The 26121-nt window shown below is 35.3% G+C and overlaps 2 protein-coding genes across 2 annotated transcripts in view; one reads left to right on the top strand and one right to left on the bottom strand.

Annotated features, from left to right (window-relative positions):
* The window catches only part of LOC136824638 (sperm flagellar protein 2-like), a 258048-nt gene that overhangs the window by 47248 nt on the left and 184679 nt on the right, over positions 1-26121 (bottom strand). The gene's annotated exons all lie outside the window — the stretch shown is intronic.
* LOC136824613 (dynactin subunit 1-like) lies at positions 374-25743 on the top strand. Its single transcript, XM_067080604.1, has 34 exons — positions 374-482; positions 927-1019; positions 1319-1872; positions 3375-4064; positions 4426-4497; positions 4799-4903; positions 5067-5163; positions 5447-5525; positions 6012-6171; positions 6540-6644; positions 6799-6900; positions 7342-7431; positions 7739-7861; positions 8533-8632; positions 9325-9410; positions 10266-10393; positions 10602-10716; positions 10941-10994; positions 11264-11395; positions 11652-11735; positions 12119-12172; positions 12532-12634; positions 12829-12925; positions 13349-13436; positions 15054-15182; positions 17654-17796; positions 18757-18914; positions 19304-19410; positions 19665-19736; positions 20016-20171; positions 20667-20724; positions 24564-24649; positions 25075-25170; positions 25505-25743. Exons 1-34 carry the CDS (start codon positions 422-424, stop codon positions 25646-25648), a joined length of 4521 nt encoding a protein of 1506 aa, XP_066936705.1. The 5' UTR covers positions 374-421; the 3' UTR covers positions 25649-25743.

A 26121-nucleotide genomic window follows, 5' to 3' on the forward strand; every position in this document is an offset into this window, starting at 1 on the left:
GAAATTGTAGAGAACGTCAAACTGAAAACCTACATTTCAAGGTTCACCTACAATTTGGGGTGCAGACAGTGTACTTGAAGTTGTTTTTGTAGAAGTGTAATGCTGGGTTTTTAATGGTTAAATGTGAATGACTTTTAGAAATCCTTTTGAAGGATATTTATATGTCAATTGAACTGTTCATTCTTACTCAATAGAACATTTTTAAATTGAATGATAGTTGTTTGATTACCACACCCCATCAAATAGTAATCAAATCGAGAAGTTGCATAGATCGGAACTTTTTTTATACTTTCTGTCTATTGCCATTTTACCCTAAATGTTGTTTTTTTTGGAGCTATAAAAGCTAGCTTAACTTCAATAAAAATTATTTATTTATAGATATAATAAAATTGATAAAGCTTAAAAAGCAACAGGCCTAACAATGGCTGCTTTTGTTCCAAAAAATGGAATGCGTGTTGAAGTTATTGGAAAAGGGCTGATAGGTAAGCTAGCAAATATTATCTTTATTGTCAAGAATCACCTCTCCTATTTTGAAAAAATGATCTTAGTTATGTTTACCATGGTGAAGATTTCAAACAGTTCTTTTGTACTGTTTTTAACAGCCAAATTACCCAATTCTGAAATTGCGTTTTGAAACTCAATATTTAGAGAAATTTCAATTTCTTAGTCTAAGAAATGAGCATTATGCATTTGCTTTCAGAGAAATTATTTGCCTTATTCATCTGGCTTTATTCATCAATATGTTAAACAGTTATTTTCTTTTCAAAGGGAAAGTGTCAGTTGTTTGCTAATTTTATGCTGATGCTTTTTAGAAAATTTTTTACCTCCACCAAAACTTTGTTCTAATTAGGGAAATGGGCAAAAATTTCACCTGTTTGCCCATACATCACCAAAGGCTAAGAATGTTTTCAACCTCTTTCTCTTAGGTACTGTCAGTTATGTTGGTATGACTGCATTTGCTGCTGGCAAGTGGATTGGTGTCGCTTTAGATGAAGCTAAAGGAAAGAATGATGGAAGTGGTAAAGATCTAATTGCTAACCCTAACTGCTTCAAATAATATAGATTTGGAAGTAACTTAAGTTTTCTTAGCCAGTGGTTTATGTTAAGAAAGTCTTGAGAGTTTAGTGAGCATCCAAGTGTAAAGCTATTATAACCTTGAGCTACATAATTTTAACTCCATTGCTTGCTTGGATGGTATATGCACATGATATAGATGTATTTCTAATTTTAAATTTTTAAGATCGTTAGTTGAAAACCTGTTGTATAATGTGACCAATTTATAAAGTACCCTAATCTTGCATTAAATTTCATTCTCTAGTCCAAGGAAAGAAGTATTTTGAGTGTCCACCAAACCATGGAATCTTCGTGCGCCAAACACAAATCACAGAACTGGTTGACGATCCAAAGGTAGAAGAAGCCATCAAATCTCCTCGGTCTAGTATGATTCCACCCTCCACTGGTGCCTCCCGTATAAGTGGTTTGCGCAAACCAGGATCTAGTAGTGGTATACCACCTAAAGGGGCTTCATCTCCTTTACCATCAAAACTTGCAGCACCAGCCTCTTCAAATCCCAAGCCAGGGAATGAGTCTGGAATGAAGCCCCCTGGCTCCTCTCTGAGGCAACCATCAGGGCTTAAGGCACCTTCAGTGTCAAGCCCACCACCTCCAGCACCATCATATAACCAAGCACTAAAACAACCATCTACTAATCCATCACCTTCCTTAAAGCAACCAGGTCTTCGAAAACCATCTCCCACAAGCCCACCTCCATCTAAACCTGCATCGTCCCTTAAAAAGCCATCCACTTCTAGCCCAACACCACTTAAAACAGAAAGTTTAAAGCAACCCTCTGTTGTGAAAAGTGAACTAAAGGTAAGTAGTGTGCATAACAAAGGTTTGTATGTATTCGCTCTTTTGTCCTGTCATTGTAAAGCGTTTGTCATGCTAAAAGTGTAAAGAAATTTGAATGTTTTTAAACAATTTAAACCATACATACAGTGGAGTCTCTATAACTCGAACTGGACAGGGAACACAAGTTTGTTTGAGTTTAAGAGACTTTCCAGTTATAGAGGTTCGAGATAAAGGGACTCTACTATAGTAATAGTACTAAAAATAAAAGTAATATTCATGATGATTTTTTTATCAAACTACTTCTTAAATTTTAGGTTGTTCCTTAAGAGCCACATTCTCTAAGAACCAGGTGGTTTTGGACAATTTTGTTAGTATGAAATTTTGTTTGCCTTCATTTTTGGATATTTGGTAGACAATAGTGAAAAACTCAGAATCCCAAAATTTTGGGTCCCAAAAATCCATAATGGATTGCTTGAGGGCAAGTTGAAATTTTGGACTTTTTTTGCCCAGTGTAAAAGTCTGATTTTGAGAGAAAAAAATTTTTGGCTTAATTTTTCTCAAATCTGCTCATAGATCACATGGGTATTATTTTTGTTCCTGAGGAACAATTAACAGTTTTTCCCAACATTAGTCGCAACTCTTGAATAATCGAGGCAAATATCGCACTTTTTGTGATTTGCACCTTCTTGTAGAGCCTGTAGAGCCCAGCCAGGTTGAGTGAAATACTTCAAATTTTCAACATTTGATCTTTGTTAGTTGGTGAACACTTTTTGCCAAAAATAAAATTCCTAGAATGCTCCAAGGCTGAATAATTGAGGTTTAAATTTGTTAAAAAGTGAGTTTTTTCCATATCTAGGCCGCCATTATGAAAAATGCGATTAAGGTCACATGGGTTTTTTTGGATTTTTTGACACTTTATTGTGAGTACTTTTAGAAAATCAAAAGAAACCCATGTGACCTTAGTTGCAACTTGAAATATTTCCTCTCAAAGTCAGACTTTTACACTTGGCAAAAAAAGTCCAAAATTTCAACTTGCCCTCAAGCCGCCATTATGGATTTTTGGGACCCAAAATTTTGGGATTCTGAGTTTTTCACTATTGTCTACCAAATATCCAAAAATGAAGGCAAACAAAATTTCATACTAACACCACCCACCTGGTTCTTAGATAATGTGGCTCTTAAAAGCTCAAAGTAGATCCAAGTAAAAACTCATTACTGAAATATATCCGTTTTCTTTATTTGAAAATATTATTTTATCAATAAATCTTTGTTTTTTGTTGTAATATTTTGTATATATACGTAAACACCCATACATCATACACATATACAAGGCTTTTTCGTTTATAAGTTTATGTTAAACCCACGGTTATGCACACTGCTTCCTTTAAAAGCTTTTTATTTTGTAACAAACTTTCCAACACATAAACACACTGACACATCTTTTGTTTATAATTTACTCTATACAATCCTGTTTCTGATATTCCAGGCACTTATTTATCTTCATTTTTATGTTCCCATTTTAGACTGAACCTGTTTCTCCGCCTCCGTCTAGTAAGGGTATCAAACCTCCAAATGGATCAGGTCTTAAGGCACCTGGATCAGGAATTAAAGCACCAGGGGGTTCTGGTATGAAGCCTCCAGGTGGTTCAAAGGTCAGTTCACCCTCTCCACCACCTCAATCGCCTTCCCCTAGAGGTATCCCTGCCCGTGGAGGAACGATCAGCCCACCAACATCTGGCCTAGCTAAACCAAAAGGTGGACTTCAAAAACCTGGAAGTGGTCTCAAGGCACCAGCCACGCCATCATCGAAAACTGGTGTACAGAAACCGTCAGGACTTCAAAAGCCTGGACTCAAAGGACCTGCAACTCCTGCTGTTAAATCAGAACAGAAAATTAAAGAAGAGCCTGTAGACCAAGTTGAAGAACCACCCAAGGTCATTGAAAAAGAACCTGAAAAAGCTGAACCACCAGCACTAGTTAAACCTGAGGTCAAAGAAGAGCCAGCAGAACCAGAGCCTCAAGTTCCTGCTGTACCACCTGCGCACAAAGTAGTGGCTGCATCAGAAGAACTTCTAGATCTTCAACGCAAACTGATGGAGAAAGAAAAATCAGTTGTTGATTTAGAGGAGAAGCTAAACGTATTGAAGCAAAAGAGAATCGCTGATTTAGGGAAATTAAAGGAAGTGGATAAACTGAAACTTCAAAATGAGCAGGTATAGCTTATTTGATGTCATGTTTCTATCTTTTGCGTTATTGTTCTCAAGTCAGAATGTTTCCATAACTTCCAAATGTTTTTGCTAATTTCAGCTTTTATTGTTACTTAAAAAGAGTGAAAAGTCTTTTTTTCTCATAGCCACCAGTTTTTCTTGATTGGATGGATGTACATTTTGGTTTTGATGCTATAATGTAGGACTTAATAAATAGTGCAACGAAATGTTGGACTACTGCTATGATTTTCTGTTATGTTTTAATGGGGGTTTTTAATTTCAAAAGTGTTTTTATGTCTACTTTATATATGAGAGTATGTGTTCGTTCTGATTTTCAAAACTTTTTGATTTTACTTTTTCTTTTTAGTTCATGGAATATAAAACCAAGTATCAAGAATCAATGAGAGATTTGCAAAATCAGCTTCGTCAAGCTCAAAATGTAAGACCCGTTTTCTCTCTCATTCAAAGTTCAGACAAAATCTAGTAATGTTTTACAGATAATTTCTACTTCATTTTCTACCATGAAATATTGTACAAGAGGAATATGAGAGAATGCTATGTCGAATTTTTAGCTATGAAATGCTGTCCGGGAATTTTGTGAACACATTGGTAAAATGGGCTAGGTCCTTAAAATCGTGACATCTGAAATATTAGAATTGCTTGGTTTAGTTATAACAAAACATCTTTTATGCCATATCATATCACATAAGTAACCACGTTTTGTTTTCTCCACAACACAGGAAGCGCGAGAAGCGGCAGACAAGATGAGTGATGAGTCAGATGTCACCGAACTTCAAGAAGCTGTTGAAATGGCCACCCTTGACAAGGAAATGGCCGAAGAAAAAGTACGTTTTCGTTTATGAGATGTTGAATTTTGACCACTTTTGTTGTATTTTTTTTGTCAATCTGTTTCAAAAAGTGATATACACTTAGTAGCTTGATTGAGTTTTTATAGATTAAACTTACTCACCTAATTTGATTTGGAATCTTTTTACTTTTGGTCGATAGTTTGAAAGTTTGACTCAAGAACACGATGTTTTGAAAGACAAATTTGAAGAGACTTCCTTGGAACTTGAAATCCTCAAGAATGAAATCAGCGAAGGAGGTAGGTACAGAAATAAGGGTCCCCCTGTAGGTCAGCGTTGTGACACCATTCACTTTTGCATATAATTTTTCATTGAATTTTGTTTAAATTTGGGCAAAATTAGTCTTGAATATAGCCAGCTTTAAAGAAAACCGTTTGCCAAAATTAAAACGTTCGAACTGAAAAATTTCGAAACGGCAAAACAAATTTAACACAAAATATTACTTACTTTACCATGTTTACCAAGGTTCAGAAGCCGACAAGTCATAGAACGTTCAATTCAAATGCTCTAATTTTATTCAAGGAGTGGAAAGTGTACAAGCCAATGCTCAAACGAAACAGATGGAACAGCAAAACATTCGATTGAAAGAAGCCCTTCTCAAGTATGTACTCATAACTTTTGCATACAATTTCATCTTCTCCCGTGAGCCTATAAACAAATCTTTCTCACTTCGCTGAAATCGACTTTACTTGCTATCAAGCTTCATTGATTTTCCAAAACCTTCGATTAAAATAAGTTTACTTTAAGGTTATACATTTTTCTATTTTCATCTGCGAATCTCAAATTTTCAGTTTACTTAAACTCTGGGCATCCAACCTCACCAAGGCCTTGCCATTTCAGGTCATTCATATATTTTGCTGGTTTTAGCTTTTTTCTTGTATCTTGATCAGAGCCCCGGGGAATGGGGGTACTAGGGGTGCGAGCTGGCAGGGGGTGCCGCCCAACTTTTGATTTTGACTCCTCTGATTTGATATTGTTTACACTGGTTGTGCTAAATGGATAAATTTTCCTAATATGCACCTTGATTCAAAAGTTTTTTTAGGTTAACTACTAAATGCAATTTCAAGAATTATTTTTAACTCGTTAGACTGAAAGACATAGCGCAAAATGACAAAGCCGAATTAGCCAGTGTGACCAAACAAAACAAAGAGTTGAGTCAGCAAGTCTCCACTATTGGTGGTGAGCGAGATAAACTTCAAGAACGTTTGCAAGAAGCCATTGAACAGGTCGATGATCTGAAAGAACAGGTTCGAAACACTTTTCACAACCTACCCATCCCTTCTGAAGAACGTTTGAGAATATTAAAGTTTAAAATTCCTTAAAGCAGGCTGAAATAATCAAATGTTTTTGTAACATAATTTACTCATTCCGTAATTGTTGCTACATTAATAAACGGCCATCAAAATTTTTATATGGTATGCCACTAATTTAAGATAAGACGGTTAAGGGACGAATTCTTTCTTGGCTGTAAAAAGAAATTCACCAAATCAATAATCAATTGGTCTAGAAGTTCCTGTTTTGTTCATTAAAGACTTTAAGCACATAATCTTTGGACAGATAATTTGCTCTACTGATCTTTTCTAACATTATCAAAGATTTCATAACTTTCTTATAGGTTGATATGGCTTTGGGAGCTGAAGAAATGGTGGAAAAATTAACCGATAAAAATTTGGACCTTGAAGAAAAAATTGAACAGTTGGAGGAATCTGTTCAAGATTTGGTAAGAGCAAATTACACATCTCGTAAAAACTTATTTTAGGGCCTGTACATCATTTTCAAGGATCCATTAAATTGATAGACAAGTCTTGCCTGGGGGACAATATCGAGTTTATTGTCTCTAAAATTAACATTCTCCTTTATCATTCAAACTGCAGGAAGCTTTACGTGAGCTGAACATCGAGTTGGAAGAAAGTCACGTTCAAACGGAACATGATCTTCGCGAAGAACTTGATATGGCCGACAGCAAGATCAGGGAGGTTAGATAATTTCTTTTACTCTTACCCTCCTCGTGGTCTGCTTTGGATTTTTTATTTCATCATTTTTTCCGACGCAAAATTTCACTCAGCTTTATCTCAGCATTTGCCGTTTGCTGAAGCAAATTTGTCTGAGCTGATGGTTAAAAAGTACTCAAGTATCAAAAATGAGGGATCAAAATTCCTCCCTTCGACAAAAATTGTAGTTTTAAAGCTCGACATATTTCATCAGTACAGTTTTATAATTACATGAATTTGAAATATGACTTAAAAAGTGACCGGACCTAAAGCAATCCAAGGAGATTGCTAAAAGATGTCAAGTCGCTTCCTTTTAAGTAAATTTTTTTCCTAGAAACGCCTTTCAAACCAGTTCAAACGTATCCTTTGTGTTTACCAGTGTAGATGCAACAATTTTGTAAATGCTTTCCTGTATTTACTTTCTAGTTGGAACGGACGGTGATCGCGAACATCGAACAAACGAACGATTACCAAGAGACCATCAGGAAGTTTCGTGAATTGGTACAACAACTGCAGGTAAATTTTCTTTTTAATCGTTTTAAAGTCGTTCCATCTATAAGTAGAATCTTTCTATAATACAAGCTGGTTTTCAAGTGGTAAGCCCGCGCAAAAAGCTCTCTATAATTCGAAAAAAGAGACTTCTTGTTCGGGTTTGCGTAGGCGAGAGTAGAAAATATAACTATAAACTGTATATTATATTATGTACTTCGAAATCAGCACCTTCTCAATGAAGGATTAAAAAAACTGATCAAACACTAAATCTTAGTTGCAACGCTTAGCGAGACATAATATCCTACTAGCTAACACAAACTGTTTTCCACAGGGTCGCATTAAAGATTTGCACGAACAATCATCCGACTCTTTGAAAATCGACGACCTGGATACGACGCCCGTCCCTGAGATTGACGTCAAAACGAAAATCGCTGAAACCAAACAGCACGGAAGAGTAAGAAATGAGTTCTTCTTTCGTACCGAAATTAAGTTGCTCTCCCAATCTCTCTCCTCCTTAAAGCCAAGCGCGTTCAATTTGCTGGTCATTGTTTCCGTGCCTCATCTGAGGTTATTTCCTCCCTATTGCTTTGGAAACCTAAACGTGTGGCTCAGAGATCGAGAAAACTTACCTTTCCGGATGTGGTGAGCAGGGATACAGGCCTTGATCTTAGCGACCTGGGCACTGCTATGCGCAACCGCGACTCCTGGCGCCAGCGAGTGGAATCCATTGTCTCGACTGCGGTCGAGCAATGATGATGATGAAGTTGCTCTGAAAGAGATTCTAGGAAATTTACCCCCAATGAGAATTACCCAAGAAAAATTAACAAGTGTTTATTTGTCCCTTTAAGTCTTTTTTTCTTGTTATAAATTTAATTTTTATAAATCTAAATCCGCGAAATTTATGATCACTAAAAAACATATTTTTTTCTTGAATTCGCGAACGTTTCTCGTAAATTCTGTGATTTTTCAACCTCATGAAACTTTGTGGTCGCAAAAGTTTGTTCGATTAAAGTAGGTTTGAAACAGTGTAATAGACATGTATTACCCGTTGTCTTCTTTCGATTCAAATGCAGATACAAACACTTATAAATGATTTTTGATGATAAATATACAATGTTTTTTCAGGTAATTGAGTTGGAATTGAACAAATATTACGTGCGAGAAGCAAACAAGAAAATTGAGATGGTGAACGCCTTCTTACCTGAACACTTCACCAAACGTGGAGGTACGTACAACATCAGTTTTAAATGTCCATCCATTCTTATCCTGTATTCTATTGCTGAGCCAAAGTTCAAAAATCGACCCTTTGAGAGACTGAATTCGGACGTTTTTGGGACCTTTAAAGAGATTTTTCTGAAAATTTTGTCGATTTTCACTCGATTTTTATCCAAGTTTTTGAAAATTACGACCCTTTGAGAGAGGAAATTTCGATTTTCGTGAATTTTGGGCCCTTAAAGAGACTCGATTAGCTTTTTTAGGGGTTTTTGTACCCCTATAGCGCACATACCCGACACCCATTTTGCCTAAGTACCCCCCCCCCCCAGATTGATATCTATCGAAAAGTGATTCTCCTCAGTTCCTCGTGTTCGCAATTTTTTGGTTGTGAAAACGAAGCATGTTCTGAATAACCATCTCACAAAAAATCTTCCCTCTAATCTAAGAGACTGTTAATCTAACGTTTCCAGACCATCTAAAAAGAACGACAAATAACTATTAAAAAGCCACAGAAAGAACGGCAAACCCTGACCCTAACTAACAAAGAACGACATATTTAAAAGAACGGTAAATTACGCATGCGTATAAGTCTCGATTTGGGTGAGCTGGAAACATTAGATGAACTAACCCCTAATAATAAGCCTTAAGTTTTTTTTAAATTTGGAGCTGTTCATGACAGTTTTACAATTTTCTTCTTTGCAGCTGATTTTGATGGAATTTGTTTGTTGATGTTATTCGAAAGATTGGAATTCAAATGCAAGCTGTTGGCTAATCAACTCCACGAAAAGGTAATTATTTAAGAAGATATCAGCTTTTTTTTTGCTATGGGAATTAGGGAACGTATTTCAACTGTAGATTCTATAGACCGAATTTAAAAGAGAGGGGAGTCGTTTTATTCCCCTTATTAGAACAATGAAGGGTCAGAAAACAGCCTGGAACAGCCGAGATGAGATGGGCTAGAAAGTTTGAAGAGAGGTTTAACGGCCACTACAGTCATTCCTTATTTCGTTAGCTTTAGTAATTATCGTTAGCACGCAACATGTTTTGTCTCCCTTTTCCTCTACCTTCTTGTTTCCGAACCAGAAAATAATGAGGAACAGCTGAATCTGGTTTTTATAAAGGGATGCATACACTACACAATATATTGTCGTAGTGCCGGAAATATATTGAGAAGGTGTCCGCAATATATTGTCAGCTCGGTGATTTGCAATATTCCAACAATGTAGGATGATTGTTTACAGAAAGAAAATTCCTTTTTATAATAGAACCTGTTGTTTACTTCGTACATTACGGTCCGAAAACCATATTGTCAAATATTGTTCGTCAATATATTGTGTAGTCAGAATAGCTCTTGGAATTATTGATGATGAAGGCTATTTTCTTATTTCCACAGTCAGTAAAGAAATCAACTCGCATTACTTTTTTTTATATTTTTTACTAGGTGACACTCTGATTAAATATGAAAATTAAAACTATTTGAATATCCTCTTACCTGCGAGTTCCTTATCTTAGATTTTGAAGGATATATTTCATCAAAATCAAAGCATTTGCCGAGATATGGCAAAGAACTGACATACGTGATGAAATATGAATAGCTTCTACTGTCTTAAAATCCTTTTGGTTCTTCTTTCTTTTTTTTCTAGCACAATATTGGAGAGCTTGTAGAGGCTGGTCAACCTTTGGAAGGGTTGGAAGGAGACCAGGCTAGTCATGGATCGTTGTTTGCTTACCATCTGATCAACCTGCAGTTGGTCCTCTCACAATTCTTACGGTAATGATGCACAAACCAAGTAGCCTGCTTCCTTTTTTTATGTTTTTTTTTTTTCAATGAGTCAATTATAGCGTTTTCTTTTGATCAATTTAAACTGAGCAAGTTTCATACTTCAAATTCCATTTTGAAACAAAAATAAACGCTGATTTTCTGTAGTTGGCATCTTTAATATGTTGTAGCATTTTATCACCTCAACTTTTTTTTGTAGAGCTTTGAATGCCTGTGACGTCAACACCTTTACCATCGTATCCGGACAATACCCTGAACTGGCTGCTCACGAGAAAATACTCGACACTTACATCGATTTCTTACAAAACGATCGGGTACAAAATTGTTATTATTTTTGCAGAATATGTAGGTTGTTTTAAAATAAATAAATTTTACGTTGAATTTTATGCTGTTATTAAAAGTTTAGAATGAGTTTAGGTTTTACAATTTTGTGCGTTTTTGCTTTTGATGTTTCAAGAAATAAGCTGCTTCTGTAACAATGATTTATTATAATAGTTCTATAATAGATTTTTAACCAATGATTTTTTCTTGTTTGTAGCTTGACGACACTGTTTCTGTTGAAGTTTTGGAAAAGACTGTTGAAAATTTCAAGGTTATTACGTAAATTGTAAATTTAGATTTTAAGGATATCATTTAACGTATCTCCTACCATTTCGCTTACGCAGCATTTTAAACAAAAGAGAAAGCACTTTTAAATCAAGTGGTCAGGAGTTATAGCCTTAAGTCTATGACTCGTGTATACACGTCTGCCGGATTTGAAGGGTTAAAAAAAAACCAATGAAGTTGGTGTTTCGGTTGTCAAGATTGTGAAGATGAAAAGAATAAAGATGTGCAAAATAAGTTCCATTTCATTCATTTCAGAACTTTTACAAGTTGAACCTTGCATCAGCAGAGCGTGATTGTACCGACTTTTTGAGTGATTCACTGTGCTTCTTTCAACATGGTGCAGATGCTGTGGCTATTGATGTTCAACGTCTCAAGGGTCTTGCCAAGGTATGAAACTGTCTGCAAATTATACACAACCTGTTTTCACTCTTAAGAACATGCCTGAGTGAAAGTTCCATAAACTTTGTCTGCCTGGAGCCTTTAGAATTGCCAAATACCTGAGCTTTGGAACATTTCTCTTTATTTCGTAGCCCTCTTACTCTGAAAATTTGTATTTACGAAATAACAAGTTGGGTCGAGTAAAATAAGACCTTTGGATTTGATAAAGTTACAACTCCTTGACTGGAATTTTTTCTTTATTCAGGCATGCGACGAAGGGAGTGTGTTTCTTAATCTTGTACAGATGGTGACATTGAAGAACATTGAAATCAAACAACTCTGTAGAAAGGTAACAAACAAAAGAATTGATCAAGTATTTGAGGCTGAAATCTTGTCGAAACCTTAATAGCCAAGTGATTCTTCCTTCTTTATACATGCTGTGACTATTGATGTTCTATTTGTGTCTGAGTATCTGAGTTTCAGATTTCAGATAGATTTTAAAAATAACTGGGAGATGTGTACTAAGAACACCTTAAAGAACCTTTAAGCCTAAACATAAATAGGTTAAATAAAAAAAGGTGTTGGATATAAAAGATGTTGCTTTACGAGGTTCGAAATGATAAAATACACTTTTAAGTAAGTTGTAAGTTCTGGTAAGTTCGGTCTCTTTTCCCTTGTATAAATCATAAAAATTATCGTCTTTTTATCGTCCCTCTTCAATGTTTTGTTTAGATCAAGCGAAGGATGATTCAAGATTCGAACACCACTCTCTCCTACCCAGTCTCTGTAAGATAATTTCTCACTCGCTCAAATTGTTCTCGTGTTTGCAATTGCTCTCACGTGTAGGTATTTGATAAGTTCTTGTTGTCTATATCTCTCAGGAAAATGCTCTGCAAAAAAACGTTTTTCATACTCACACCACAAAAATCAGCGCACTTCGTGAAAATTATAGTTTTCTTCAAAGACATCATGTTACGTATCTCCTACCATTTGCTTACACAGCATTTTAAACAGAGGAAAAAAGAATCTTCCCTTTTACTGCGCTACGCCAGCATAAAATTTAGAGAAATTCTTTTGTGCAAACTGTGCAACTGTGTTTAAGGTACAGTTGTCAAGATAAGTGAATTGTTCAACCTTTCTTTCAGGTGACACAAGATTTACTGGACAGTATGGTTGAACAGATGGTATTGGCGAAGTATGTTCAAGATTTGGCTTCAGTTCTCTCTCTCAAAGCCGGTCAATTGCAAGGTACGTTGGAAGACCACAAATCATTCATATATTTCCATCTTGAATAAATTGCGCAAGATTACAAAATGCCAATCTAATTTGTAGATATTCTTTAATATATAAATACAAGTTTGACTCAAAACACCCCCCCCCCCCACTAAAGTAAATAAGTGTAGATCATTGATTGATAGTGTTAATTTGCGTTCACTTTGCAGATGAAGAAGTGTTATTGAGTGGCCATTTAGAAGAATCATCCCAAGATTGCATCACCATGATTTATGAGAAAGATGGCGATCCTTTGGAGATTCTCAGGTATCTTGTTTTGTTCTAATTGCTTCTTCGTTCGTTTCTCCGTTCATCTCCAAGTCTTCTTTATCTTATAGAGTCGCTATTTCACGTGGATAGCCCAGTAAGCTAGGGCTTTTAGACAGTCATTCGATTGTTTTCACGGGGTCCACGGCCATCCAGCTCGGCTATCTAGTAGAGTGTCTAGCGCCATTTTATTCGCCATTTTAGAAATTACTGCCATTAGTTTAGAGGGAGCGATAAAGCTTTTGATTAGTCTAGCTATCGACCTTTCCTCTTAAAAATCTAAGAAAGTATCATAATGGATCAAGTCCAAATCTAAAACAGAATCGATTAAACTTAACCATAAAATATAAAGGAAATTGAGATGGGGACACACTTTCTCCACTGTTTACTGACAAGCCGAAACTCTTCTGTCTTTTTTTTCAGTGAGAGTTTCCAAAAGGTGCTGATGTGTCTTTCTGGTATCGCCATCAAACTCCCTGAAGGTGAATACGATACTGAGCCAGAAAAAAAGGTGGGATCATTGAGAATTTAGCTGTTTTTTATTCCTTTTCATATAAAAAAGCTACAACATTGAGCAGATATTCGACAAGGAAGATCACGCATCGTTATACGAGAAAGGTGAATTCGCTTCGTCGAATATCCATCAAGCTCGACTGAATATTTCTCGATATTTGATTTTTCTTGTCGAATATCTGCTCATTATTTGGCATTAGACGGCACTTTAAAACTCATAAAAAATGTGGAAAGAGATACCATAAACACATACAGTATGTGGCCCCCAAAACGGCGATCAAATTTGAAATTTCTCTCAAATCTAGGGGAAAAGAGATTTTACAAAAATTTTTGTTGCATGAAAACCTTTAACATCTCTACTTTATTTCCTGGAAAATCTTTTTCAAAATTTTCAATTTCAACAATATTTTTCAATCGCTTAAAGATAGGTAGCTTTTTTCTAATGGCCCCCAAAACGGAGGTTTGAAATTTTAGCGATTTCTCGAGATATCTTTAAGATATAAATACAAAATTTTGACCATAGTTTTGAAATATGATTTAGAGGGTTTTGGGCATAAATTTATTTGATAAAATTTTTACAGTATACCCCTGGTTGTCAAAATGCAGGTTTGGGGCCCCCAAAACGGAGGTGTAGCTAAAATCAAATTATTAAGCCCGGTGGTAATAGGAGGAAAAACTATGAACATATTTGTGTTTTCCCTTAAATTTACGACCCGATGGATGTAAAATTTATGATTTTTATGAAATATTTCAAGATTTTCGATATTGCAAAGTCCAAACTGAAAATTTAGAAATTTTCAAAATGACAATTTTGATTTAACAACGTCTTAATCAAGTTTTTGAAAACAAATCTCTTTTGAAAATAGTTCCATTCATGTATGGAATAAGCTGTGAAAATTTTAGAAAAAAAAGCTTAACTGAAACTGAAAATATTAAGCTTTAAATATATTTTTCTCCTATATTTTGCAAAAAAATGACAGAATTTGCCGTTTTTGCTGATTCAGCGAAAAATTTTATATATAATGTCAATTTTTTGTTATAAACTATTAACTTAAGGTGATAGGAATAGAATTCCAAGATTTTTTGCTTTTTCTCATATTTAGAATTTTCGGTTTTATCAATGCTGATTCTAGGGCTCCAAAATACTGGTTGACCTTCAAGATGCTATATCTTTTACCCAGCCTCTAAAGTCACAGATGTATTTGCATTTTCTGAACGGCATTAGGTGTAGAAAGTTTCCTATACCCCGTTTTCATAACTTATTTTCAATATCCAAGGAGCTAGAGTGAGTTATATGCAATTTTTATCTAATTTTGGTGTTAAAATATTTCCTTTAGAGGCAAATATGTTATTTTGAATCCGTCTCAAACCAGCAAAAACATGCTCATTTTTAAGTATAACCATCATTCTTTCAAAATAAACAAAAATTGTTTAATTTTGATAAATGTACAAGTCAGAATCTTCATTTTAATGAAAACCTCCGTTTTGGGGGCCGTCTCCGTTTTGGGGGCCGTCTCCGTTTTGGGGGCCATATACTGTAAAGGTATTTCAATTATTGTTTTTTCTTATGGTTATTGGGCAAAATATTCACAATTTTATCTCAAATATTTTTCAGCCAACGCCGCCATATTTGGAGCGTGCGGTGACTTTCAAAGAAGAACTTTCATCCACCACCAAACTGGAAAACAAAATTGACCAAAAACAATATGAAGTCAATGAAGTTAAGAAGTCTTTGAAAGCTAAGGTAACTTTGAAAAGTCTTATTTATATCTTTCAAAATTTAGTACTGTAGGAGTTCTGGCTGTTTGAAATAAATTTGATTAAAAGTTGACCTGTTAAAAAGGTTTGAGACAGAAAAAAGCTATACAACACACATCGATTGTCCCCTCCTGTGAAATTGAAGTTTAGGATTCTCAACAAAGCACCACAATCATCTATAAAACGGACTTTTTCATATGATACCTGACGATTTCAGAAAAGCCATCACAAATGCTGTGATGACGAGGACAGCCCAAACAATTTTGTACATAACTGTGTTGTTCAGTCTAGTAGAGTTCATCCAACGTTCTCTCCTCCAACTCCTCTCGGGAATTTTCCTTTTCTCTTTTCTCTTGAGCCAATACTTTTTTAACGAATCTGTAATGATCTTCTGCTCATCTAGCTCCGTCTCTTTCTCGTTGAACATTCTTTGAATGTCGTTTTTGTTTTTCGTCATACCGGCTTCTAGTTCGTCAAGCCTTTCCGACATGCAACGGATTTTTTCTTCTAAAGCCTCTCCATTTTCCATCTTCTGCAGAAAGGTCCATATATTCTCATACATTCTATAAAGGATGTATTTAGTATACTGAAATAAATCAATCAATACGTTTAAACTGGTTCATGCGAAATCTGGTAATAAAAAAGGCTGCCTTATATTTCTGTTTCGATGTTAAATTCATAGGCGAAGCGAGATGCCCTGCAAAATTTATGAGGGAGTGCAGACGTTTATGACATATTCATTATCTTTTGATGAAACAAAGATATTAATAACAGTGTGGTAAAAACCGCTCTCATCCATAAATTTTGCAGGGTATCTCGCTACGCCTATGAATTTCTTACAATCTGTAATACAATCTGTAATATTTTTGACAAAACTTTTTTTTTGAAAATTCAACAACATCTTTCTCCATAAGGAAACAAATTCTTCCTTTTCTCAAACTTTGAGAAAAGGAAGTATAGACATAATATTTCGTGTTTCTCAGCGAAAACTGTGAAACTTTCAATTTGTCATCGCCAAGTTGAAATATGTTCTTTCAAAGATAGAGAACAATGTTTCGAGTTACATGCAGTTTTTTTAAGAATATACTTTATAAGAATATTCATGATAAAATCGGCCAAAAAGTTAAGAATATGCTAAGAATATCACCATGATGGAATTTGGCTGATTTTCACTGAAGCTAAGAATGCCATTTTTAGAGCATTTTCAATTTTAAATTGCCAATACCCCCAAGTAAGGCTCACTACTTCACAAAAATGCCATTTTATGCTTTAGACAAAGCAAATTTTAAATCTAGTCGGAATTAGGATCCTAACCTAAGAATGCTGTAAGAATATTTTAGGATGATTTTCCCCAAAAAGTTAAGAATATCAATCATGAAATGAAAAAATACCATTCTTATAAAAAAAGCGTGTAGTCAGTCCCCTTGTATATGGCTTAAATTACTTGTATAGTCAGGGGGGGTCAGTACTAAAATGTAAGACATACATGATGAGTACTAAAAGGATTTTCGCTAATTTTTGACATACCCCCACCTATTTTTCAAAAATGTTATTTTAGTACACATGTACTAAAATTATTTTGAGCAATTTAACACAGATACCACCCATTTTTTGCCCTTTTACGGCTTTAAATTTACCAAAATGGGGTCATTGGTACAAACCTAGTCGAATTTAGTGCATCAATCTGCAAAATAATATAATTTTATTACTAAACTGTGCTGAACTGTACATAAAACTACTTTAAAAAAATATTTAAAAAATTGGAAAAATTCTGAAAAATTTTGAAGATTTTTTCGAAAATTCCTGAAAAAAAAAAATCAAATTTTTTCCAAAATTGTGAAAAAAATGCTCCATTTTGGCTGATTTTAGAACAAAATACTAAGATTTTTCAAAAATTTCTTTAAGGGACCAACCTTTTTGGTATTTTAGTACACATGGTACTAAAATTATTTTTGAGCTTTTTTGCAGTACCACCACGTCACTAAATGTCATGATGTCTGAGATTTTAGTACCGACCCCCCCCCTGGTATAGTTCATTAAAAAATGATATGCAACGGCATTAATAAAACTATATATAATACTATATATAAAAAATATTTTGACAGAGGGAAGAGTTTTAATTCAGAAAAATCGCTGTCTCATATTTCACGCATTTTGATACGTGCTAGGCCTTATTGGTATTTTCATTTTCTGTTATAAAAAGGGTACTGTATAAAAGATTATTATAAACATGACATACTTTGTCACATTATGAACTTTTTCACCGAAAATTATTTCTGACTGTTTCTCGCAATTAAGTAGCCTAAATACACAAACTACTGTGCAACATTATCAGGTAGCAGCACTATCGTATAACATCGATATTACTGTGTTACACTTTTTATAAATGACCCTAATCTAGGACATCAGGGATTTGAAATTGTATGGTATATGGATTTTTTCAATCTTCCACCTTAGAGCGAGGAGTTGAGCGAAGCGAACATTCGAATCAGTTTGTTAGAGAAGCGTGCTGACAATGCAACAAAAGAAGCCACCACGAAGGTTGAACAGATGAGCAAACGATTGGAAGGCCTCCAAGAAGAATATCTCGACAAAACAAGGTCAGCTTTTATTATGTTTTTTAAGATGATAAAAATGACTGCATTCGCACAATTACAAACGGTAAATAGGATATTTCAAAAATATGTGGATATCGTGCTCGTAACTAGACGTCATCTGGCTACAGTGGAGTTTCCTTAACTCGAATCTCTATAACTCGAATGTCTCCTTAACTCGAACAGGTTTTATGGTCCCTTCAGTTAACAATGCCACACAAACCTAAACCATAATTCGAAATTTCCTTAACTCAAACTAATTTGTGTTCTCCGTGCGTGTAAATTGAATTTTTTTGGACGACTTAAGGTTAATAACCCGACATGCAACATAATGTTACTAGTTATTGAGCGCTATTGAACTAATGTCCATTGAAAATTTACCCTGGTCAGGGAACGCCAACCAAACGGTTGAATGTCATTTCATTTTGGTCGCGTGATCAATATCGATATGCAATCTATTATCTGATATTCCGATGGCGGATTGGCGGCCGCCCACGCTAAAACTCTAAAGGAGTGGGCCAATTTCCCATCGGAAAGGAATGATAGTCAGCCTTTGACGTACCGCATCCCCAGTCTGGTTCAACAGCCATTGCACGTAAACCTATAAATATTTCGTTTGGACCCGCCAATCCCCGAAAACGAGGGCTGGGTTACCAGACCTCCCGCTGCAAAATTCTTGACGCGGTCTCGCAAAATTCCGTAATCTAAACCTTCCAGATTTTGGAAATTTTCCCGACCTTCAGAGCTTTAGCGTGTCGGATGGAAATTTCACCATCTGCATCTGGGTGTCAGATAATGCAATCTACAGTCGTTTATCTAGTTGACGTCCCATTTCCATTGACGCTGATTATGATCATGTGATCAATATTAATATGCAAAAACAAATATCAACTTAGAAAGTCAAAGCAACCCATGTTCTATATTGAGCACTATTGAACCAATCATATCTCTTATTATTTCAAACAGGCAAAGTGAGAAGACGATGGATGCTTTACAACACGATGTTGATGAGCTGGAGGTCGAGAAAACTGATCTCAAAAAGAAGTTGGAAATTTACTCCAAGAAATCCAAACTCGATTATTCAGCTCTGTCTCAACCATCAGCTGCTATGGCCAGCATTGTTGGTAAGTTTGTTGCTTCTTAGTGGCGCCTTCAGTTTACGAATGTACGTTCTTTTTATAAAAACATCCAATTTTTTTGAAGACTCTGGATGTTCTTAACTCGTTGAGTTTTCATCCTAAAAATGTTCTTAACATGTTCTTATTTTCACCATTTTGTGAGTATTTTTGCCTATTTTTCTAATAAATCGGGTGTTTTAGATTCTGCAAAGCCTTAAAATATGCTAACCCTGCTCTTAATATTTTGACCATCGAAGTCTTATCTTCTTATATAGTTTGTTCTTATAAAAAAGCGTTTATTTTTTCGTCCATACGCCTGATGACGTCATCTGGTAGATAACAAAATTAGATTGTGAATGATTGACTGATCGACTTGTTTGTGTTTTCTATCTCAGCTCCAGGTAAACCAGGTTCAACAATGGCATCTTTGGCGAAAGCTGGTGTAGCTGGTCAATCCATGGTCCAAGTTGTTCTCAAAGATTCTCCTGTATTTTTAGCACAGGTATGAATAATTAAGAACTGTTTCATACCTTAATACACGAAAATGAGTAGACACATAATTAACGGCCATTGAAATTAACACGCAAAAAATTAACAGAAATTTTATTTGCTTATTCAAGGACACCATAGCCTGCACGCATCCCCTTCTTCTGTTATGTTTTGATATAGGGACTGCGTATCGTATACAATATTTCTGTCGCGACAATGCTTTTGAAACAAAAAACTTGATTAACTTGATCAGTTGATATTTTTTAGTTGGATGCACAAAAGAAGTCTCTACAAACTTTACAAAAAGAGAATTGGGCTTTGAAGTGTCAAAAGATGAAGGTACGGAAGTTTTTCTTACTCACTTTATGTAATGGTATATTCGATAATGTTGCTTTTTTTTTTGCACCTGAAAGATCATAAGCACTCTAGTAAGCTTACCAAGAAGCTTATTTGACTTTTCTGAATTCGTTGTCGTAACAAGCCTGTTACCCACAACTGTTCAGAAAAAACTATAGCCCCATACCTTTTGTTGAGGAAAACAGTAACGGTTGATTTAAAAAATTTGATGCAGTTTCTAGTATTTCTTAGTATTTCGAATGATTTTCTTTCTTGTTTTAGTCTGACCTTGCGAAGATACCGAAACCATACATGCCGAAAGTATTATGGCGAGATGGCAAGTTCGTTCCTAACCCACTTCTTCAAGAGACTGGGAAGAAAGGAGAGAGTGAAGTGAACTCAAAGACGGTTATGAAAGAATGCACTAACTTGATGACGGTACGTTTTGTAAAGATTCGCTTACAGTTTTTCTTCTTTGTGAAAGAGCCAGACAACGTTTCCCCAGCTATTTTTAGTCATAGTGTGCAGACTACCAACCCTTAATGACTTAATACCACCCCTTATAAGCAGCATGTTTCGAATTTCAACGATAAAAAGGTGTAAAATTATACTGTAGGTAAAAACTTTGCCAATTACATTAATTGATTGATTTTGTTAGCCAATACGATACATATATTTTTACTAGAATTTTGGTAACCCTTTATTCTTCTTTGATACCCTTCGTGTACAGTTTTCTTGAAAATTTAGATCTTCCCCTGAAAGAAGCTGATTATTTCGCCCAGATAGGATAAGACTTTTTTCGGCAAAAGATGTTTTGAATGATAGGAGCTCGATTTGTGAGAGTCCCCTGTTTTTTAACCCATTTGACTGTCTGGTAAAGTAGAATTTTTATCATTTTATGATTTGTGTTTTAACTCCCTTTTCCACTTTCAGAATGTGAATAATCTAGTGGCGTTCCCAAAGATTGTTGACATCACCAAAGGAAAAAAAGGTACAGCACATAAAATTCGGTACATAAACTCTTTTCAAACCATTCTGTTCTCAACTTCAGGTTGAGCTAGAATCTGACAATGTCTGTATGTCTGTCTGTATGTCCATCCGAAAACTTTGGGGCATCCTGGAGACTTCAAAAATTGTTCGATTTGGCTGAAATTTTGCACACTTGTTCCTTGGGTGAATATCTGGGGGTGTTTCTTTCATTTTTCAAAAATTTTGATTTTTGGGGCCTGGGGACGAGTTTTTCGCCAAAACGAGCCTAAAACTTGGGGTAGCCTGGAGACTTCAAAAATTGTTCGATTTGGCTGAAATTTTGCTAAAACGGGCAAAGTTATAATGGGCCTATTTGTTTCATCACTATTTTTGCTATGTTTACTACAAGTGCACTCGATTCAATTTTTTCTGTCCTGATCTGTAGCACTTTTTGTAAATAAACTTGCAAACTCCCTTTTAGCAAAAATAGTAAAAACATCAACCTTCTGCAAGCAAATCAAAGTTTGCAATTTCTTCACAGTAAAAATTGCATCTAAAATTAGACTGGATGATACTTTCTTAGCCTGATTGCCGATTTTAAACCAATAAAATTAGAGAAGTGAAGAGCTGAAACTGTAGCTTGCTCCACGCACGGGTCTATATCTGAAATCAAAATAGCAGTTGTTTTCATAATGGCGGGATGGTGGTCACACAACCGTAAATCAATCGTAAAAGGGGTTACGCACGGAGAACGAGTCTCGTGTTCGCAAAGCGAAAGGATTCTATAGACGCCTCAAGTCCACACTAGTTATGTATTAAGAGGTGAAGGCTATCAATCCGCTGCTCAAAAGTATATCGTACTCTCCTGTGTCCGAAAATCCAAAACCCCAAAGAAATTCCGAAAATCCAAAATTCCATAAATCTTAAAACGGATCAAAACTCAAAATACTGTGAATCTTGTGATGAGGACGTCATTTTGGCCCTAAATGTCGTCACCGAAAGGGTGATAAATTTTTAACTTTACTGAAATGAAATCGATTTGAATTGATCCGATAGATTCTATCTATCGATGATTACCAATCCAATGAAGACTCAATAAGTAATAGTTATCGCATGACTTTGAGTGCAATACAAGAAACATTTTACGAGCGAGGCGAGCCTTTTTATTCAACGTAAGATTTAATAGATTTAGTCTATTTACAGAAAGTTAAAAAAAGAAAAATAACTCGGATAGTTAAAGGAAGCACAATTTCCCGAGTTAGAAAATCAAAAATAACTCGGAAAGCTAAAGAAAGCAAAAATTCCAAAGTTAAAAAATGAAAAATAACTTCCGGGTCTCTAGATAATTTCGAATGTTTTTGTTCGAAAATCTTGTTAGATTCGAATTTAAGATTCGAAGAAAAACATTCGACTGAAGTTCCCGCTGAAATTATAATTATATGCACATCAAAATAAAGAAAAAGTTTGTCATCCAGAAGCTTCAAAATAAATGCAGCAGCTTTTTCAGAGATGTGAAATGATTATACATTACTATACACAGAAAAAGAAGATGTATTGTATTTTTTCGATTGAGAAGAAATTCTTCATTATTGCGTTTCTCTATCAGATTGATAACACTTTTCGATGTTTTTGTTTCGATGCATAGATGAGAAAATGCATTCTGGTTTAAGCCATTAATAGTCTGAAACAACATTTTTGCAACAGAAACTAATTGGGGCGAACTTTTCGACTTTCAACTATCGTCAAGCTGTAAACGTGTCGAATTTTCGAAGTAATGAAGTGTTGATTGTTGAAGAATTGATGCTGAAAAGTCAAAGAAACAGTTTTGTGGTGGAGGATTATTGAGAGAGACACAAGGGATTTTTTACAAAAATCCCTCGTTGGTTACCTGGTTTAATCAAAGACATTGAAATTCCCTTGTTTTGTTAAGGAAAATATTCTTGACAAGTATTAAAGAATTTCAAGTTTTTATGGCATGCATTGATAAAAAGAACTGTTTGGTTTTCACGAAACGAACGAAAGTGGCGAAAGCTGAATTTATTTGCTTTGGATCGTGTCACGTGTGTGTCGAGTAGCTTTGTAATAATTTCTATGTATTTCATCAGTTTTAATTTCACTGACTGTGACTTTTTGGAAAGAATGGAGTAAGAGCTCATCAAAAAATAGTTTTACGTTTTTCCATTATTTATTCCGAGAGTTCAGTTCTTTTCGGCTGTTTTGTTTTGATTTTTTCACGCTGCTTACCCAAATGTTAACCAATTTTTATTTAAAGTCGTCCTAAGGCCTCATAACACCCCTCTCTCATTGCATTCTTGATAAATTTTTCGATCCAAAGAGGGGTTAGCCATTTCAAACTCCTTTCCAATCTCGAGTTATCGCATTTTTTTGTTTTGATGACGTCATCAACTGAAAATGGCTAAAGATTCAGCCAAATTTAAAAATCGTACTCAAGCCTTATAAACCCTCCCATCTTATTCACCATAAAATCCCCGATAGAATGAGGGGTCAACGACCTCCCAATTCCTTTCCAATCTCGAGTTATCGCATTTTTTTGTTTTGATGACGTCATCAGCTGAAAATGGCTAAAAATTCAGCCAAATTTTAGAGTCCTACTTATGCCTTATAAACCTTTCGATTTCATTCCCCATAAAGTTCTCGATCTAATGAGGGGTCAACAACCTCTCAACTCTTCTTCAAACTCGAGATATCGCATGTTTTCTATTTTGATTACGCCATCAGCTGAAAATGGCTAAAAATTCAGCCAAATTTAAAAGTCCTACTCAAGCCTTATAAACCCTCTCATCTCATTCCCCATAAAATTCCCGATAGAATGAGGGGTCAACGAGCTCTCCACTCTTCTTCAAACTCGAGATATCGCATTTTGAAGTTTTTCCCAAACCCGTGACGTCATTGGGTCCCTTTACCCCTAATGATGTCAACGGTCAATTCGCAAATTTTGAAAATTTTGCGGTCAACAGGTACCTTATGCCCCAAGGGTCCCAAAAAACTAAAAAACGTCAATTTTTTCCAAGGCAAAGTGGGTTTTTAAATTTGCGAAAGATTGACACTGCAACGACTTCTTCTTAAAAAACGCTAATTTTCACGAAATTTTTAAAGTTGAAACATTCCAGAGGCTAAACATGTTGGAATAGCGGCTAGAGGAAAAAAATCGTGAAAAAAAACTGAATTTCCATTTTTAGTACCCGCATATCATTGAAATTTTGTAAATTTTGCTTACGCGCATGCGTTTGCCAAAAGAGTCGCACTCCGCTCGCTTACGCTCGCTCCGTGCGTAATAAACAGTGGATTGAAAATTACTTTTCAAAATTCAAAGTACAACCAGGGATCATAAAGATGGCAGACAACAAAACTTGCAATATTTACTATCATTTTCAAAGTTTTCATGGAATTTCATAGCACTTTTAGCAAATAGCATCTACAGCATTTATAGTAAGTGAAACAAATAGGCCCAATATTTGCTACCTAATACTAAATATTTGAAATGTTACAATTGGACTTTAGAATAACAAAAATCTGAAGTTGAGCCCAGTGCGGTGCGCACGTTCGGCTATTAACAGTGCTACAACTGTTCTGTCTGTAGACGATGGAATTCCGTCCAATTAGATTTTTCAACATGTATTTCCGCCCGTCCCAATAATATAACTATATCCTCGAGATTAGAAATTTCATAGAAATCATGTCTATTACCAGACATTTAGCTTAGATTTTAAGCAGAGCTAGTTGTAACACTGAATTGATTCTCGGGCATATTTGACATATTTGTAAAGAAATGGCATTATCGTTTGAATTAGTTATTTGTCCCGGCTCATCACAATAACTAACTTGTAAATTGTAATTCAGCGGACGGTAAGAACAAGCCATCAGCGAACGACCAGTTAACATCACATCTTAACATCATGAACACGCTCATCCAACAGAAAGACCAGGTAACCTCAATCAAAAGAATGACTTTTATTTCAATTCATTCCCAGTATTTTTTAACCCGTAAACGTTCTTAAAGACTCTAGACTCGCGTAGCCTCGCCTGTCTTGGCCCTTTTATGTTCAAAGAAAGCTACTGTTCACAGAAACAAATCGACTACACGTTTTTAATATAAATAAACAAATCTTAGAACATAAGGCTTCGATGACCAAAATACTATACCGATTACTTAGGAAATTTGACAAAAATACTCAGAAAACGGTGAAAATTGAACATAGAATATTTTTAGGCTTAAAACTAAAAAAGTTAAGTACATTCGAAGGCTTAAAAGGTGTGCTTGTAAAAAAAAAGGTGTGCTTGCAAGAAAAAAGCTGGTAGATATTATTTTTCTGACAGTCAAATTACTTTTATTCTGCTTGATCTTTTCCAGCTTTCAAAGAAAGTGCAAAAGGTGATTGCAAATGAACTCCCTGGTTCGAGCATCGAGAGTGACCTTCGAACCTTCTATTCGCCCGAATACGTTCGCGTAAGTAAACATTTCGGAATTGTAAACATCCATGTATTATTTGGAACAGTTTAATTGTTCACTTCAATTGTGCCAATTCTAGTTTCAATTAAGTCGAATCTTAATTATCTTAATTGCAAGGCGGAGGCTTCAAAAGCGGTCTAATTAGTTTGAAATATTACTTACTACTTTTTCTTTGGCTAAATATTTTTCAGTTTCATAAAGTTTAATATTGAGGAATGGACGTCCTTTCTATTCCTTGTTTATCTACTGACTATGAAAGCTCTTTGAAGAAAAGCTTTTATCTATACTTAAACAAACAGACCCTATCAAATCTGTATACCTTACATCTTAGATGAAGAAAGAAAATGAAAGCCCCATCCACATTGCAACAATTCGCTTACCCAAACGGAATGATGACGTCAAACCTGGCATCCGTAAGGTTACGATTACAACGCGTGAATTTTCTCACATCCACGAAATGTTAACGGTGAGCTAACACCTCGTTAGTTTTGTAATTTACCGAACGAACAATGCAATTGAAAATTTAGTATTTGTAATTTATGTCATTTGAATCACGACCCACGGTATGGCCCGAACTGTTTCGGACAACTAGGCGATTTTGCACTTGAAACCGCCCCGAAAATCGGAAATCCAGTTCGGGTCCGAAGAATGTATTGTTATTTTGGCCCGAACATGAACTGAAATTGTTCGGGGTATGTTCGGGCCATACAGTGGGTCATTTTGAAAAAAGTGTAGTAATTTGTTTCTTTCATTTCCAGTTCTGTCTTTTGGTGGGTTTTTCTTTTCTATTCTCATATTTCATTTCCGTTCTGTCTTTTGGTGGGTTTTTCTTTTCTATTCTCATATTTCATTTCCTATTCTTGGAAATATGGTCACAAGTGGATTGTGAGAGGCTTTTAAAATCGGCTAAGCAATTAAATTTGTGATTTAAATTTAAACGAAAAATTT

The sequence above is a fragment of the Clytia hemisphaerica genome, unplaced genomic scaffold (genome assembly GCF_902728285.1).
Source record: "Clytia hemisphaerica strain Z4C2 unplaced genomic scaffold, Clytia hemisphaerica genome assembly, whole genome shotgun sequence".
In the NCBI taxonomy this organism is placed as follows: Eukaryota; Metazoa; Cnidaria; class Hydrozoa; order Leptothecata; family Clytiidae; genus Clytia; species Clytia hemisphaerica.

Bases quoted from the DNA above. Each gene is read 5' to 3' on its own strand.
- LOC136824613 (XM_067080604.1), top strand. From the start codon at position 422: ATGGCTGCTTTTGTTCCAAAAAATGGAATGCGTGTTGAAGTTATTGGA. The intron at 1,873-3,374 runs GTAAGTAGTGTG...TTCCCATTTTAG, and splicing joins TTGTGAAAAGTGAACTAAAG to ACTGAACCTGTTTCTCCGCC. The intron at 10,995-11,263 runs GTTATTACGTAA...CATTCATTTCAG, and splicing joins AGACTGTTGAAAATTTCAAG to AACTTTTACAAGTTGAACCT.